We start from the raw sequence: 16,961 nt of genomic DNA on the forward strand, positions 1-16,961 counted from the left end.
TCTTCTCTATTCAACTGACTCGAATACTGCTCAGAACATGTCAAATTCTTTGACATTCCGCAACTTCTTTTTAAAGTAATGGAAATAATTATTTTTCCTGGTACCTAGTTACTTTTACTATAGAGTAATTCAGTAACTAACACAGTTACTTTTTGGAAGAAGTAGTGAGTAACTATAATTAATTACTTTTTTAAAGTAACATGCCCAACACTGCTTAAGACCGTCATAAATATGACATGACACTATCATGGGCATTAATGACATTATGAACTATGTCACTAACTCCATTTATGTCCAGCTTGGATCTTTACATCCATTCAAAAGTGAGATAATTTGCCGGATGACACAAAATGACATGTCATAAGCATTCATTAATGCTCATGGTAGTTTCATGTCATAATTATGAAGTCTTATGAGAGTGTTATGGCGCCACTCTCAAAGTGTTACCACATAGCATAACTAGCAATTAATGAAACAACTGCAACAGTAACTGAAGAAATAATTAGCACAGAACATGAATTTTCATTGTTACTTACATCTGTAACGCTGTAATGCATGTTAGGAGGCATGTTGGATGACAACAGTGTTGACAGCAGGTGGCAGCAGGGGAGCAGTGACGGCCAAATGATGCTTCTTGAAGCAACAAAGCTTCTCAGCCAATTGGATCAAAGCTTCATGATGCTTCATTTGATCTTATGACAGTCCTATGATGCCGCTGTCAAATACAGTGGTACCTCTACATATCAAGTTAATTGGTTTCAGGACCTTGTTTGTAAGTCGAAATGGTCGCATGTCGAGCAGGATTTTACCAGAGGAATACATTATAATTCCATTACTTCGTTCCACAGCCCAAAAACCTACACTAAATCCTTAATAAATACTGCTGGTACTATTACAAATGGCAATTAAACATTGCAAAACAAATAAATTATAAATAAAAATCGCAATAATATAATAATAATAATAATTAGGGTTGTTCCGATCATGTTTTTTTGCTCCCGATCCGATCCCGATCATTTTAGTTTGATTATCTGCCGATCCCGATATTTCCCGATCCGATTGCTTTTTTTTTTGCTCCCGATTCAATTCCAATCATTCCCGATCATATACATTTTGGCAATGCATTAAGAAAAAAATGAATAAAACTCAGACGAATATATACATTCAACATACAGTACATAAGTACTGTATTTATTTATTATGACAATAAATCCTCAAGATGGCATTTACATTATTAACACTCTTTCTGTGAGAGGGATCCACGGATAGAAAGACTTGTAATTCTTAAAGGATGAATGTGACTTTGTATATTGTGACTAAATATTGCCATCTAGTGTATTTGTTGAGCTTTCAGTAAATGATACTGTAACCATTTAACTTCTGCCCAAATGAATGATGGGAAGTGCAACCATGACTGTGCGTCGTGGTACCAATTGATATATCTTCTCTGTGTTGAGAAATAACATAGGGTGCTAAGAAAAAGATCAATTACTACCTTTCTTCCCCACATTGCTTCCCACAATTATTCTAATCATTGGGAGAGGGATTGTAAGGCTTTAGCCATTAAAAAAAAAGCTCCATAGGCTGCCAAAATTCACTCTACTCATTTTATGCTGCCTTTTAGCTCTATATACTGTATGGGTAAAACGGCGCCATTATAGATTGAACGCGACAATGCGTGAGTGGGTCGTGCAGCGCATGCGTTAATTGCGTTAAATATTGTAACGTGATAAATGTAAAAAATATTAATTCTCGCCGTTAACGCGAAAAATTTGATAACCCTACCTTAAGCTTAAACTAAAGACTCTGAAAGAGTGTAACACATTATGTCTGTAACGTTAAATACAATTAGAAAACGATTTAATTGAAAAATATAGATATAATAAAAAAAGGCATGTCCGATATTTTTTTGCCGATTCCGATACTTTGAAAATGACATGATCAGATGCCGATCGATCGGGACATCTCTAATAATAATAATAATCATCATCATTAATAATTATTCCTGTAAATACTGTAACGAATCGGATTCTAATGTGGCGGACACTTTTTGCTGTACCTGAACGCACCGCGGGGCTGACGTCACAGTGAGATCGGTGCGGTAGAGATAATGCTTTCGTTTTCTTGAGAGAGCACAGTCAACTGCGAAGGACAATGGACGTTTTGTGTTGGATAAGTTCCTAAATAAATGATAAAAACGTGACGAAGCTGGCGATTTCTTTAGCGATGTTACCACAACAATGATTGTCACCTTAACTTATAAAGACTGGCGAATGGTGGTCAGAAGAGGACCGTGGAGCTATATTATTGAGCCAGTTCATGGATGCGCACTCCACGCTCTTATTTTTCTATAATTTGCATCTTCATTTCAAAGGTAAGCATCAATTTTTTCCTTGTTCCTTCACCAACTGTACCAACTTTTTTGAAACCTGTGTTGATTTCTCGCACAAGAAAATCCACCGTGTGTTCTTTTGCGGTGCTGTCATGTCGTCGTATTTCGAGCATGTCGTCGCGAGCATGTCGTCGGATAGAGAAAACAAATGGCGAGTCAAATTTTATGTCGGATGTCGAAAAGATCGTGTGTCGAAGCGATCGTATATCGAGGTACCACTGTATAGTGTTACCAGTTAATATCTTTTGGTTTAAATACCCCATAATACAATGAAGACAGCTGCGGCTTATAGTCCAGTCCAGTGTGGCTTATGTATGAACAAATGCAATTTTCGTGTCAAATTTGGTAGGTGGCGGCATATAGTCAGGTGCGCCTTTTAGTCTGAAAATTACGGTTATTTCGGAGCATTTTTAGGCATTTTTAACTTGTTAACTCATTGACTGCCATTGACGATGCTAGACGTCCAATCCCTTTGACCGGGAGGGGTGAATAACATTCATACGTATAAATGATATATCCGTTACATATGCAGCCCTGTATCCACCTCATCTAACACAACATAACCAGCACTGCAGTTTTGAAAATGGCTGAGCAAAATCTCAACTTTTTAAGTACACTTCAAAAGCACTGCCATTAGAGTGGTTCAAGGTCCCCTTTTTATCATCCCTGTATGGTGAGCACAAAAACATGCGATGCGATGTGATCTGCACCGCGGCGGACAGAAGGAGGAAGTAGAGGGTCATCGACACATTACAAAAAAAAAAAAAAAGAAAAAAATAGTCTCGTCTGGAGGATGCATTCACAGGGCACCGCCTACGCACATTGGAATACTTGTTCAAAAAACAGACTGGTTGGTGTCACCACCGACAAACCTACAATCTCCAATTCCATCTTCGAGGCTACATTTTGGACAACAAAAATCTACTGGAATTGAGTCCAAATGAGAGAGGACAAGGATGACTGGAAAAAAACTGATGCCTGGACGGTTGTACAATGTTAAACCATTGGTGTCAAACTGGCAGCCCGCGGGCTATATTTGGCTCACCACATAATTTTGTGTTGCTCACGTAAATCACATGTATTGACCGCATGTTTTTCACTACACTTTTATTTATATAAAATTTCCGATGTCCAGAAATTGGAGAATAAACCACATTCAATCGCCCCTCCCAATCTAAATGGACTGGACGTCTAGCAGTGTTTTTAACTCATTTGCTCCCAAGAACGTATAAATACGTTCTATTTTTAATTGTTTCAGTGTCCCAAAGACGTATTTATACATCTTTTACGTTTTTTTTCGTAAGAGACATCTCTGGGTTCTGACTCAACTGAGCTCCAAAGCACAAAGCTGAAAATCCATTTTGAAAGCAATAAAATTGGCCACTGGAGGGTAGTAGCGCATTTGGTAAGACCCGCAACTCGATTCAATGGCAACGAACAGCCGGGCCGCACGGTCGCAGCGCCGGTGGAAGGATGCCAGGCGGCGGACGACCGAGCAGAACAACCGGGACCACCAGTGCAGCGGAAGATGCCGTTGAGTCCCTGCTGCTCGCGGAGCAGACCCCGCAGAGACTCAATTAAATCCTTTATGAGACAGGCGGCGATGAGGGAAAAGTTTACCCGGCTGTTGCGGCGGCAACAGCGTCATCTCTCAGTTAGTTATGTGTAAATAAATTGTTACTTTGCTAACAAAAGCTCTATTTGTCTTGTTGTTTATGTTATTTTGTGGAAAGAAAACATTATTCAGATGTTTGGGATGTAACTAAAGCAAAAAATAGCTGTGTTAAAGTCAATGTTTTAAATGTGTGCTGTCACAAAAAGCTCAATTTCAGTTTTTTTCATCAGAAATTGGAAAATTGCTCAAACTAAGCTATTTTCTAATGCTGATTTCTAAAGAATGGAAAAAGATACAAACTTTTTTTCCTGCTGTAAGAGTCTAATCTTTCTTTTGGTGGGTCCCATGTTTATATAGCAATAGAACAGAATTTTCTGTGGGGCTTGCAAAATCAGTCAAAATGCAGTTAAACGGCCAGGAGCGAAGGGCCTTGCTCCGGTGAAAATGGCTGGGAGTGAATGAGTTAATATCAGTTCACTTCCCGTTGATTTGGGGATATTTCGGGGACACGTCCTGTTGCATGGCTGTCAATGGGCTATAATGGTAAGTTTTTGGTATAAAAAAAAAAAAAAAAAAAAAAATCACAATCCACTAAGGTTTTTCTGCCATTGAAAATGAATAAGAAATTTGGACAAACATGGCTGTCAATGGCATTGACTTACATCGGCCCCAATAGAATGTCAATGGGCTGTAATGGTAAGCGGTGAAAAACCACAACCACATATGTTTTCCTGCCATTGAAATTGAAGGGCAAATGTGTCATTAGAAATGAATGGAATGACCTACATGGCCAAAAGTGGCATCCCATTAGAAATGAATGCGCAAATTTTTTGCAACTTTTATGTCCCTTACCTTCCTGGAGTTTTCAAAATGTAAATTGTGTGATTTGGTCAAGAATTATAAGACAAGTAGCGTTTTGAAAAACAAAAATGTCCAAAAACCCCGCATATACGGGCGAACGGAAAATTTCATTCGAAAAATTCCCTGCGTCGCACAAAAATTCTGGTTATTTTAATATTCAAAAGGTGACGGTCGGTCAAACGGTTTGAGCTGTGCGGCGCGCCGAGTAGATGCCATTACAAAAAAAATAAATTTAGGTAAAGATAGAAGAGGGAAGAGAATCAAGCCTCACCTTTATATTGAAAAACATATCTATATATATTAGGGGTTGTGACAGCACACACAAGTCACAGTTCAGTACAACAGGAAAAAGGCTTTTTTCACACAGCATTTGAAAGTTTGTATACCATTCCTCTCTTATATAGGTGAAATTTTTAAAAATGTTAAAAGGGTAACCTATATTTTTGTTGGAATGAAAAAGACAGTTCAATTAATTCAGTTACTATAAACATTTTTAATGCGAAAGATGTTATAGAATGGATCATGTAATAACATGTAGAACATGAAAAGTAACGTCTATTACTTTTCCGAGTGATACCATATTGGCCCGAATATAAGGCGGCCCTGATTATAAGACGATCCCCTTTTTTTTTTTTTTCAAAACTCAAGTTTGAAAAAAGACTTTTTGAACACCAAATTAATTTTTATACAGAAAATAATTACAGTACATCTGAAACAAATCATTATAACAATATATTTGAGAGAAGAAGCATGTTATTTTGCCTCATTCAAATCTTAATATCTGAACGTTAAAATATGTAAAGTGCAATCACATTCGTAAATGAATGGCTTCTGGTTTTTGAAATGTAAATAAACCAATCTATTGTGATAAAACAACAAAATTGCATTAACTGCATTAACCATCAAAGTGAAGTCTAACTGTAGTCTTGAAGCAAATCTGAATGACGAAAAACATTGCAATAAAATAATGCAAACTGGTTAAACTTGAGAGTAGCTGAGATCTGTCATGACAGAACATTACTCCTCAAGTTCAGCATTTGCTTCAATGATATCTGGCGCCATCTAGCGTCGTGAATGGGTATAATGTCTAGACCGCGAATATAAGACGACCCCCACTTTTTCAGTCTTATTTCAATGCAAAAAACACCGTCTTATATTCGGGCCAATACGGTAATTGCTAGAGATGTCCCGATCGATCGGGTCCGATCACGTCATTTTCAAAATATTGGAATCGGCAAAAAAATATCGGCCATGCTTTTTTTAATAAATACATTAATTAAATAATTTTTCTAATTGTATTTAACGTCACAGATATAATATGTTACACTCATCCAAAATCTTTAGTTTAGGCTTAAGGTAGGGTTATCAAATTTATCCCGATAACGGCGGTTATTAAGTTTTTTAAAAATGTGTCACGTTAAAATATTTAACGCAATTAATGCATGCGCTGCATGATCCTCTCACTCATTGTCGCGCTCAATCTGTAATGACGCCGTTTTACCTATATAGAGGGATAAAAGGCAGCACAAAATGAGTAGAGTGAACTTTGGCAGCCTTTGGAGCCTTTTATTAATTGGCTAAAGCCTTGCAATCTGGCAATTGAATATTGTCTTAACACCTTATGTTATTTCCCAACGCAGAGAAGATATAGCAATTAGTAGCACGTTGCAGAGTAATGGTTCCACTTCCCATCATGCATTTGGGATGGCCACAGTATCATTTACTGACACCTCAACAAGTACACTAGATGGCAATATTTAGTCACAATATACAAAGTCACAAGTCTTTCTATCGGTGGATCCCTCTCACAGAAAGAATGTTAATAATGTAAATGTCATCTTGAGGATTTATTGTCATAATAAACAAATACAGTACTTATGTACCGTATGTTGAATGTATATATTCGTCCGAGTTTTATTCATTTTTTTCTTAATGCATTGCCAAAATGTATATGATCGGAAAGAAAATTATCGGGAATGATTGGAATTGAATCGGGAGCAAAAAAAAAAAAGCAATCAGATTGGGAAATATCGGGATCGGCAGATACTCAAACTAAAACTATCGGGATCGGATCGGGGAGCCAAAAAACATGATCGGAACAACCCTAGTATTTACTCTTACGTTGAGGTAACTGAGTTACTAACTCAACTACTTTTTGTATTTTGTAACTGTAATGAATTACTTTTTTAAAGTAAGATTAACAACACTGACGTCCAGTGCCGCCAATGGCGTTGACAGACAAAAATGAGTTTGACACCCCTGTATTAGACTACATAAAGTTTCTACCTCAAAATCAAGATGTTCAATTCCAATGTGTATTTTTCTCAGGGTACACCAGCTTCCTCGCGCATTCCAAAAACAAGCTTGTTAGCTCCTTTCAAGACTCCAAATTGCCCGTAGGTTTGAATTTGAGTGCGGATGGTTCTTTGTCTGTCTTCCCTGGGAATGTACCCAGCTCAAAAATCTGCCGGAATAGACTCCAACTCTTTCTAATGTGTACAAACAGTATAGAAAATGGATGGGTGGGAGGTTTGTGCACTACAGTGGTAAAGAAGAGTGCACTTTTTGAACATTGGGAAGACGTGCGTTGAAATGCGAGCGATTCCACTGCGAGGCGATGAACCGCCGGACCGAAAAGAGCACCTCTTTTGTCGGCCGGCGCTAAAGAACAAAAGAAGTATGAAAAATAAATGCGTTTGCCACACGATGCGTGCGAGGGGCGACCGTCTCTGAGGTACTGGCGAGCTTTTCTTGGACTTCCTCGCTTTGGTGGAGTGCTTTGCAAAAGGTCTTCCCGCTAGGGACGCCATAACGGTGAGAGGAGTGGCCGGCTAATTATATCCCGCATCAATTTTCGGCTGTAAAACTAAATGGAAGCACCGAGAACCACGTGAGTAAATGAATTCAGTTGAGTCAGACTTACTGGAAGTTGCTAAGTTTAGGACTTTCCGGGATAAAATAATAGAATGCAGCTTCTGTCAAAATGAGATAAGAGCTGATTGCCCCGCTTACTTGTCCCACTCTCTTTGACCCCGCCTCTTTAATTGAAGTGGCGTGAACTTAACCTCGACCTAGGATGTACCGGACGTCGTGTCTTTGTTCTATCTGGTTCTAACCGGTTCTTTTTTTAGGCATTTCTAGGCATGTGTGTTCTCTCTGAAAGTAGCGAGTAGTGCTGCAATGATTAATCGATTAACTCAAGTAATTCGATTAAGTAAAAAAGCTTCAAATCAAATTTTGCTGCTTCAAGTAATTGTTTCATTAGAGTGGCGTTGTTATGGTTTGTTTTAAAAGTGTTTGCATTTAGTTTTGTTGATTACCGTGGATGCACTGCCCTCTAGTGACAACAGTGAATATGAAATAACTCACTGAACATGGCTCAATCCAGCTGCACCCGGTTAAGACCAACATAAGTTTTTGTATGTTTTTAAAAAAAAAAAAATTATCATGCATTTGTATTTTAGTCTATAGGTATATTTATCCGTTTGACAGATTTGTTAAGAGCATTGTAAAAAAAAAAAATTTTTTTCTATATTAGCATTTTATAGCATTCAAGCTAGAGGACTTTTGCTATGCAAGTTAGCCAATTTTTCTCTTGTACTGAAATCCTCATTAATTTTTTAAAACCATTTGAGGCTAAGATCATGTATTTTAACTTATCTTTAAATAAAAGAGCAATTTTGCATTGTTTGAAGTAACACTTGGGACTTAATGCTCTTAGCAAGCCTTTGTTATACATCTCCTAATATTCATTCTGCAACACATTATATGTTCCTAATCCGATTACGCCATTATTCGAACTAAATAGTTGATAGATACATCGACTACTAAAATAATTGATAGCTGCAGCCCTATAGCGAAGACTTTGAAATGTGGGAAGATGTTTGCGGTCTGTGTTCTAACCGGTTCTAACCAGTTTTTAAAAGCGAAAAACAAAAATATTTTTAAGCCTACTTTTCTTGGATTCATGTGTCACCCCCATTTGATCACAGCCCACAATTCGTTCGTTTCCATGGTTTCGTTTCCACCACTTATAGTTACTTCCTGTTTTAGTCTGGAGTCATACGCGCAAAGTGTTTTGGGACTGAGAGAGGCGTGAGGATGGCGGATACACATTCGAGCTGAGTGCAGCCACCTGTTGAGATGTGCGAGGGAATATTGATCTGTGTGCGTCCATGAATGTACGTGAGTCTTTTTCCTTCATTCTGGAGGGTTCCAGCGATGGGTTGGAGCCGCTACATGTGCGGCCGTTTCGTAGCTTTACCGTTGCAACGGCGAGTGCAACTACCTGTTGAGATGTGTGAGGGAATGTTGATCTGTGTGCGTCCATGAATGTACGTGAGTCTTATCCTTCATTTTGGAGGGTTCCAGCGATAGGTTGGAGTCGCTACATGCGCGGCCGTTTCGTAGCTTTGCTGTTGCAAAGATGAGTGGTCGTTGCGGCAGTCGGCGAGCAGTGTTTACATCAGATTTGTGTTGCACATTTACGCTATGAGGTGACGTGTTCGTTTCGCATCTTTGGGATGTGTCCTAAGTCCGATTGAGTGTAAATTGCTTAGTTGCCGCCACGTTTTGTGCCCAAATTGATCGCGTGTGTGTACGGTGTACTTCCGGGTTGTGTGCGCGTAATCGCGCCCACCTTTGTCTTTTTTGCACTGTGCAATTCATTTGTGTGTTGTTGATTATTGTGCAATCAATTTGCATTGCTTTACATTGGCACTGATACAATGTCAACCCTAACCCGAAGTTCCGAGTTTTTGACATTAAGCTTTAACTTCCAGTTAGTGGGGGTTAAATTAGTCGGTGGAGTTGATTTGTTTTGATTTGTTGATTTCAGGGCTCCGGAGTGGCTGAGCTAGTGCAAGTCAATGGTGGTTGAAATCAGCTCCATGGAATAATTAAACCCCAGCTAACTCAAAGATTAGGCGTTATGTGAAAAATTCTGATCTTCCCCTTTAAATTTAGTTATCGAAAAGTCAATTACATGCGATGACACTTTTCTGTTGTCATTCTCATGCTGAGGCAGCAAAGGGAGAAAAACTGTTAAAAAGTAACCGATAAATTACTTTTAAAGTAACTTAGTTACTTTGATAAAGTAATCAGTAAAGTAACTAGATTACTTTTTTGAGGCGTAATCAGTAATTACATTATTTTTTTCAAGCAATCTGTGACAACACTGCCCACATGTGGGGACATGTAAAATCAAGGGCAAAACTGTCCAATTAGGCAATTACCGTATTGGCCCGAATATAAGACCGCCCTGATTATAAGACGAACCACTCTTTTTCAAGACTCAAGTTTGAAAAAAGACTTTTTGAACACCAAATTAATTTTTATACAGAAAATAATTACAGTACATCCGAAACAAATGATTATAACAATATATTTGAGAGAAAAAGCATGTTATTTTGCCTCCTTCAAATCTTAATATCTGAACATTAAAATACGTAAAGTGCAATCACATTCGTAAATGAATGGCTTCTGGTTTTTGAAATGTAAATAAACCAATCTATTGTTATAATACAACAAAATTGCAATAACTGCATTAACCATCAAAGTGAAGTCTAACTGAAGTCTTGAAACAAATCTGAATAAGGAAAAACATTGCAATAAAATAATGTGAACTGGTTAAACTTGAGAGTAGCTGAGATCTGTCATGACAGAACATTACTCCTCAAGTTCAGCATTCGCTTCAATGATATCTGGCGCCATCTAGCGTCGTGAATGGGTATAATGTCGAGACCCCAGAATATAAGACGACTCCCACTTTTTCAGTCTTATTTCAATGCAAAAAACACCGTCTTATATTCCGGCCAATACGGGATTTAACTCGGTTCTCGAGTTGCTGCTACTTACCCACGTCGGACATTTCGGGCACGGTGGCGACAAAGGGTCCGTCCGGAAACTGCGGCGCGTTGTCGTTGATGTCCTGGACTTTGATGATGAATTCCGACTTTGGTTCCAGCGCCTCCTCTGTATGGCGGTCCAAAGCTTGCGCGTGCAGCACGTAGTGCGACTTCTTCTCACGATCGAGACTCCTAGTGGCGTGGATGTCTCCCGTAACCTCGTTAATCAGGAAGATGGTCCCCGCGCCCTCGCCGCTCAGAATGTAGCGCACCGTTCCGTCACCTTTGTCGGAGTTGGAGTGAAGCTGGAAGGAAAAAAAGAATTTCAACTCTCACAAAATGATTATCTTGCTTCTAAAATGTTATTGTTGGTAAAACCCCAACCTTGTGTTTGTAGTGCTACATGTACTCTGTGATTGACAACCGCTACAGAGTGTACACCACTGAAGGGATAGACTCCAAATAAACCAAGAGACAAACAGGGATAAAGAGGGTTTTGATGGTTTTGAAACACCAGATTACAAGTGATTCCTCGGATGGATCATTGGACCTCATCCAATTACAGTTCCTACGATCAATTTTCTTTTAAAGTCCTTCGCCGGCACTTTTTTACTGAAGCTGGTCGTATTGACCGAGATTGCTTTTAGCTAAGGACATCTACCCGGACTTGAGTTAATATTTATTGACACACTCTAGCAAAATCAATTGACTATACGATCGCCTGATATGAGAAGAATTGCCCCGAATTGTTCATTTAAAGTCCGCATGTCCTTATACGAGCGACGTGAGGACGTTTACTTATGAAACAGAGTAGCAGCTGTCACTGGGTTTACTACAAGAAGACAGATTTAAGAATAGATGCAGTTTTAAAATCTGACATGGACTTTCCTGCCTGAAGTACACGATTCCGAACAACATTTTGGTGAAGAAAAGCTTTTACGTGAGGGATTTGGATTAAGTTGGATTCGGTGGATACTTTGTTGATACCGAAAGGAATTGTCGGGCGAAGTCGGAATTTTCTTTTTGCAAGTGGAACAGAGCATATAGAAATCTTTCTTTTACACCAAGGGATTTCAAGCACAATGGTCATCCCGTTTAAGAATTTTAACTCATTTGGCTGCCATTGACGGTGCTAAATGTCAAATTCATTTTGACTGGGGAGATGTGAGTGAATGAACGAACAGTCAAAATACGATAGATATCCAAGAGGCATAGGCGGATTTACTATTCAGGTGAAGTAGACGATCGCCTTAGGCCCCCAACTAGTAGGGGGGCCCCAACCAGCTGCCCTTGCCCCAACGAGCAACGGCTTGGGCCACCGGAGCCAGCAGCACCCACAACAATTCGTCATGTATAATTATGTCAGCATACCAAAAAACAAATAACAAAACAAAAAACAAAGCTATTTGAATGCTGCATTTATATTATCTCTCCCCCCCACACACGCACTACAATGGACTGTTCCACGACGACGGACTGAATATCAGTTGATTAGCTTCGAAACATCGCTTAGCTCCGCTTAGCTGTCCGTTAGCTTCACTTAGCTCTCCCGCGGTTTTCACGCCACTAAGCTCGCTATTTTTACAGCTCACTTGCTAATTTGCACGTCGGCTATCGTTTATTTCGAACACATTAGCGAGCGTGCTCCCCATGAGAGCCAAAGTGCAGTGTGGGAGAAGTTGAGAACAGGCCTCTAATGCCTCTTTTAACTTTCTTCTTCTTCACACCGAACATAAAATACACAACAGCACACCCTGTGGCGAAACAATGTAGTACAGTTCCAATCAGTCATACAATAACATTCAACAGGTGGTTAACAGCAAAAGCACGTCATGTTCGTCATATAAATAATGATTTCTGGAGTTAATCCCACATACTTCAGAATTAATATTATAATACTGTATGTTGAGTAAATACTACATAATACAGATTCTACACTAAGAATAGCTTTCAAATGACACTCTTCATGACAAATATGATTGGCAAAGAATAATTATTAATTATTATACTACCATTATATATAGTAGTATATAGGGTTGTTCCGATCATGTTTTTTTGCTCCCGATCCGATCCCGATCGTTTTAGTTTGAGTATCTGCCGATCCCGATATTTCCCGATCCGACTGCTTTTTTTTCTCTCCCGATTCAATTCCAATCATTCCCGATAATTTTTCCCGATCATATACATTTTGGCAATGCATTAAGAAAAAAATGAATAAAACTCGGACGAATACATACATTCAACATACAGTACATAAGTACTGTATTTGTTTATTATGACAATAAATCTTCAAGATGGCATTTACATTATTAACATTCTTTCTGTGAGAGGGATCCACGGATAGAAAGGCTTGTGACTTTGTATATTGTGACTACATATTGCCATCTAGTGTATTTGTTGAGCTTTCAGTAAATGATACTGCAGCCATTCAACCCAAATGCATGATGGGAAGTGGAACCATGACTGTGCATAGTGCTACCAACTGATATATTATCTCTGCATTGGGAAATGACATAAAGTATTAAGACAAAGGTAAATTGCTACCTTGTTTCCCCAAATTGCTTCCCATGATATTTCTAATCATAGGGAGAGGGATTGTAAGTCTTTAGCCTATTAATGAAAGGCTCCAAAGGCTGCCAAAATTCACTCTACTCATATTACCCTGCCTTTTACCTCTCTATATAGGTAAAACAGCGCCATTACAGATTGAGCGTGACAATGCGTGAGTGGATTGTGCAACGCATGCATTAATTGCGTTAAATATTATAACGTGTTACATTTTCAAAAAAATTAATTACTGCCGTTATCGGGATAAATTTGATAACCCTACCTTAAGCCTAAACTAAAGACTCTGGATGAGTAACATATTATGTCTGTAACGTTAAATACAATTAGAAAACGATTTAATTAAAAAAAAAAAAAATTAGGGCTGTCAAAATCATCGCGTTAACGCGCGGTAATTAATATTTTTAATTAATCACGTTAAAATATTTGACGCAATTAACACACATGTCCCGCTCAGACAGTATTCTACCTTTTGGTAAGTTTTACATCAAGGCTTTTTGTGCTGTCTAACAGCGAACTCTTGTGGTCGCTTTGCAACATGGTTTATTGTTGTCTTGCCAGTTCAATATGGCTGCAGGACGTCTCGGGCTGACGACTACGTTGTAATGTTGTGCTTATATGATCCTTGGACAAGATTTGTCCGTAAGTATGGTTGTTGTAAATAATGTACATATTATGTTAGTAAGCGAAATGTTATATTTTTTGTATGAGACGCTTTTTGTTTATGTTTAGTGAACCTGTATAGCGTGCTAAGCTAACGTTGTTGCTAATGCAATGCTTGTGTACTTTTTTTTTTAGTTTTACGACGGTCTAAAGAGGACAATGGTTTGAGGCCATTTTATTAATAAATCAGATGAAAAAGAAAGAAGTCTGATTATAATGGCGTCGTTCACTAGCTGTCTAGCTTTGGAAAAAGTAGACGCTTCGGAGTGAGGACAGCATAGACAGATTTAAATGACAGTAGAGTGAAATGCCCACTACAGTCCTTATGTACCATATGTTGAATGTATATATCCATCTTGTGTCTTATCTTTCCATTCCAACAATTTATTTTACAGAATATATATATAATTTACAGAAAAATATGGCATATTTTATAAATGGTTTGAATTGCGATTAATTACGATTAATTAATTTTTAAGCTGTAATTAACTCGATTAAAAATTTTAATCGTTTGACAGCCCTAATATATATATATATATATATATATATATATATATATATATATATATATATATATATATATATATATATATATATATATATATATATATTTAAAAAAGGCATGGCCGATATTTTTTTTCCGATTCCGATACTTTGAAAATGACGTGATCGAACCCGATTGATCGCCATACATCTCTAGTAGTATACTATAATATTGCTAGAATTAAAAAAAAAAAAAAATTATTATTGTTTTCAATAATGTTGGAAAGGCAAAGTCAGTGTTCTGAATCTGTTTACTTTCTATGTTTTTGCACTAGTAAATGCTATCAGCATTTAACCTCATTGTTTATTTGTGATGAATTATTGTTATTTACATGATTATTTGTACTTTAATAAAGAATTTAAATGTTCAAAAATAGTTTTGTGAATTAATAAGCGTCAACAAAAATTTCATTGCTAAATTAGTAAAAAAAAAAAAAAAAGAAAATTATTAGATTAGTCCATTAATCGTAAAACTAGTCGGCTGACTAATCAGGAGAAAATTTGTCGTTTAGGACAGCCCTAGTGTACCGGAACATATTTCCTCCACACCCTTCTCACATTTTTAACCCCTGACCCATGAAGAGGGCCCCTGGATAGTCTGCCACTGCCAAGAGGATGGACAGGAAAGACAAGAGTATGACAGAGCAGAGTGTGTGCGCAATGGTCTTTGGTTACCTATCGACTCAACCATCAGTTGACATGTCAGCTCCCACAGACATTGCGCCACGCCTTCCCGTAGGGGGCCGACCCAGGCAGAACGTTGAGTTGGCTTTCACTGTGATAAACTCAAACACATGCTGCGTTCTAACCAAGGGCGTAGGTTTGCATAAGGACGATAGGGACATAACACCACCAACTTTTATGGATGCTCAAATTGTCCCCACCAACTTTTAAGCAACCTTATTTGCATTATATAATGAGTTCAGTTAAATAGGTAATGTAGATTGTCTTCCCTTAAGTTGTAAGGATCGAATTGACCCTACATTATGTTCAGACTTACATTTACCCATTTTCACTTGCTGAATGTGCTGGTCCATTTTTCCCCCCTTCAAACGCATGTGTGATTGGCTGATGACGAGAACCACCACATCCAAACAATCCCGACAGAAATACGTGTCGCCTCCTCCGCCCCCTTTGAAGAGGAGGGATATTTGGTTTTATTCGGCCAGCAGCCACTTCAAGTAATGTAAAAAGACGTCAATGTTGTGAAGTTGGGGAACACACCACTAATTTTGCAACTGAAAGTCCGGCCTGCATCAGAGTTAGCATAACATTAAACTGTGTGAACTTGCTAACCTGTAAAACTTGAGTAGAAAGCTGCTTAGAGACGTGCCTTCCTGTACTTTTTGTACTTTTGTTAATTCAACTGTGCATTTTGTGCATTTATTCCCTAATTAAAATGTATTTTCTACATTAAAAAATATATATATTTGCAGCAGATGTATTTTTTAAAACCTTCCCCCCCCAAAAAAAAACAAAAACACAACCACTGTAAATTTCCTTTATATGAAGCAAGCATTTTGAAAAATGACTTTCTCCCATGAAAATATTTACACAATTACACAATACCGTAACTTTTGCTTGAAATATTTACGTAAAATGAACGATAAAGGCCCATTTAAAAAAACATTTTCTTTGTTGCTTTTAAGCAAGAATCTAGACTGTTTTACGTTCATACCAATAGAAATCCTGCGATTTAAGCATTTATTTCCAACAATTTTCAACATAAAATGCTCATTGTTTCGTGACGACTCCCATGTTGGATTACACAATACCCTAACTTTGGCTTGAAATATTTAGATAAATGAACTATAACTGCCCGTTTTTTTTGCTTTTAACCAAGAATCTAGACTATTTCACGTTCATATCTATAGAAATTCCACGATTTAAGCATTTATTTACAAGAATTTTCAACTTAAAAAGCTCTCTGTTATGTGACAACGATTTTGTATCTCTATACAGTCGCGGAATTCAACCTAAATAAATTGGGATTTTATGTAGAAAAATGGCAATTTTGCTTTTGTTGAGTAAAATTAACATGATTCTGCATGCTTTCCTCAAGTGTTAAGTTTCTGATGGGAAAATTGAGTGATTTATTAGCTGTTGAAAACTTGACTTATTTAAAAAAAAAAATTAAAAAAAAAATTACCCTATATTGCCGAAGGTATCACATTTGTTACACCTAAAATTTCATGATTTTGAGACTAATTCAGAATTGTGACATTTCTTTTTGAAAAAAAAAAAAAATGATGGATGCAAGTCAACACATGCATCTGCAGGTTCCATGAAAAAAAAAAAAAACAGGATTTAGCAAGGGTTATATACACATATCTGAGCGCTTATTACACATGTTCATTTTGACTTTTCTTTTTACAAATTAAAAAAAAAGGTTTCATTAGGACCTTATTTTTCAAATTTTGGGATTCTCTGATGATTGCTTCATATTGCTGGCATTAAGGGGTTAAGTTGCTATTTT

At 37.7% G+C, this 16,961-nt stretch overlaps 1 protein-coding gene across 8 annotated transcripts in view; it reads right to left on the reverse strand.

Annotated features, from left to right (window-relative positions):
• The window catches only part of LOC130908901 (cadherin-18), a 425,189-nt gene that overhangs the window by 101,815 nt on the left and 306,413 nt on the right, over nucleotides 1–16,961 (reverse strand). For all 8 annotated transcript variants that reach the window (XM_057824823.1, XM_057824822.1, XM_057824821.1 and 5 more), the window contains one exon: nucleotides 10,725–11,019. In XM_057824823.1, coding sequence (XP_057680806.1) covers nucleotides 10,725–11,019 — 295 coding nt within the window. The remainder of the gene's footprint in view (nucleotides 1–10,724; nucleotides 11,020–16,961) is intronic.

Source organism: Corythoichthys intestinalis, chromosome 20 (assembly GCF_030265065.1).
Source record: "Corythoichthys intestinalis isolate RoL2023-P3 chromosome 20, ASM3026506v1, whole genome shotgun sequence".
Classification (NCBI taxonomy): domain Eukaryota; kingdom Metazoa; phylum Chordata; class Actinopteri; order Syngnathiformes; family Syngnathidae; genus Corythoichthys; species Corythoichthys intestinalis.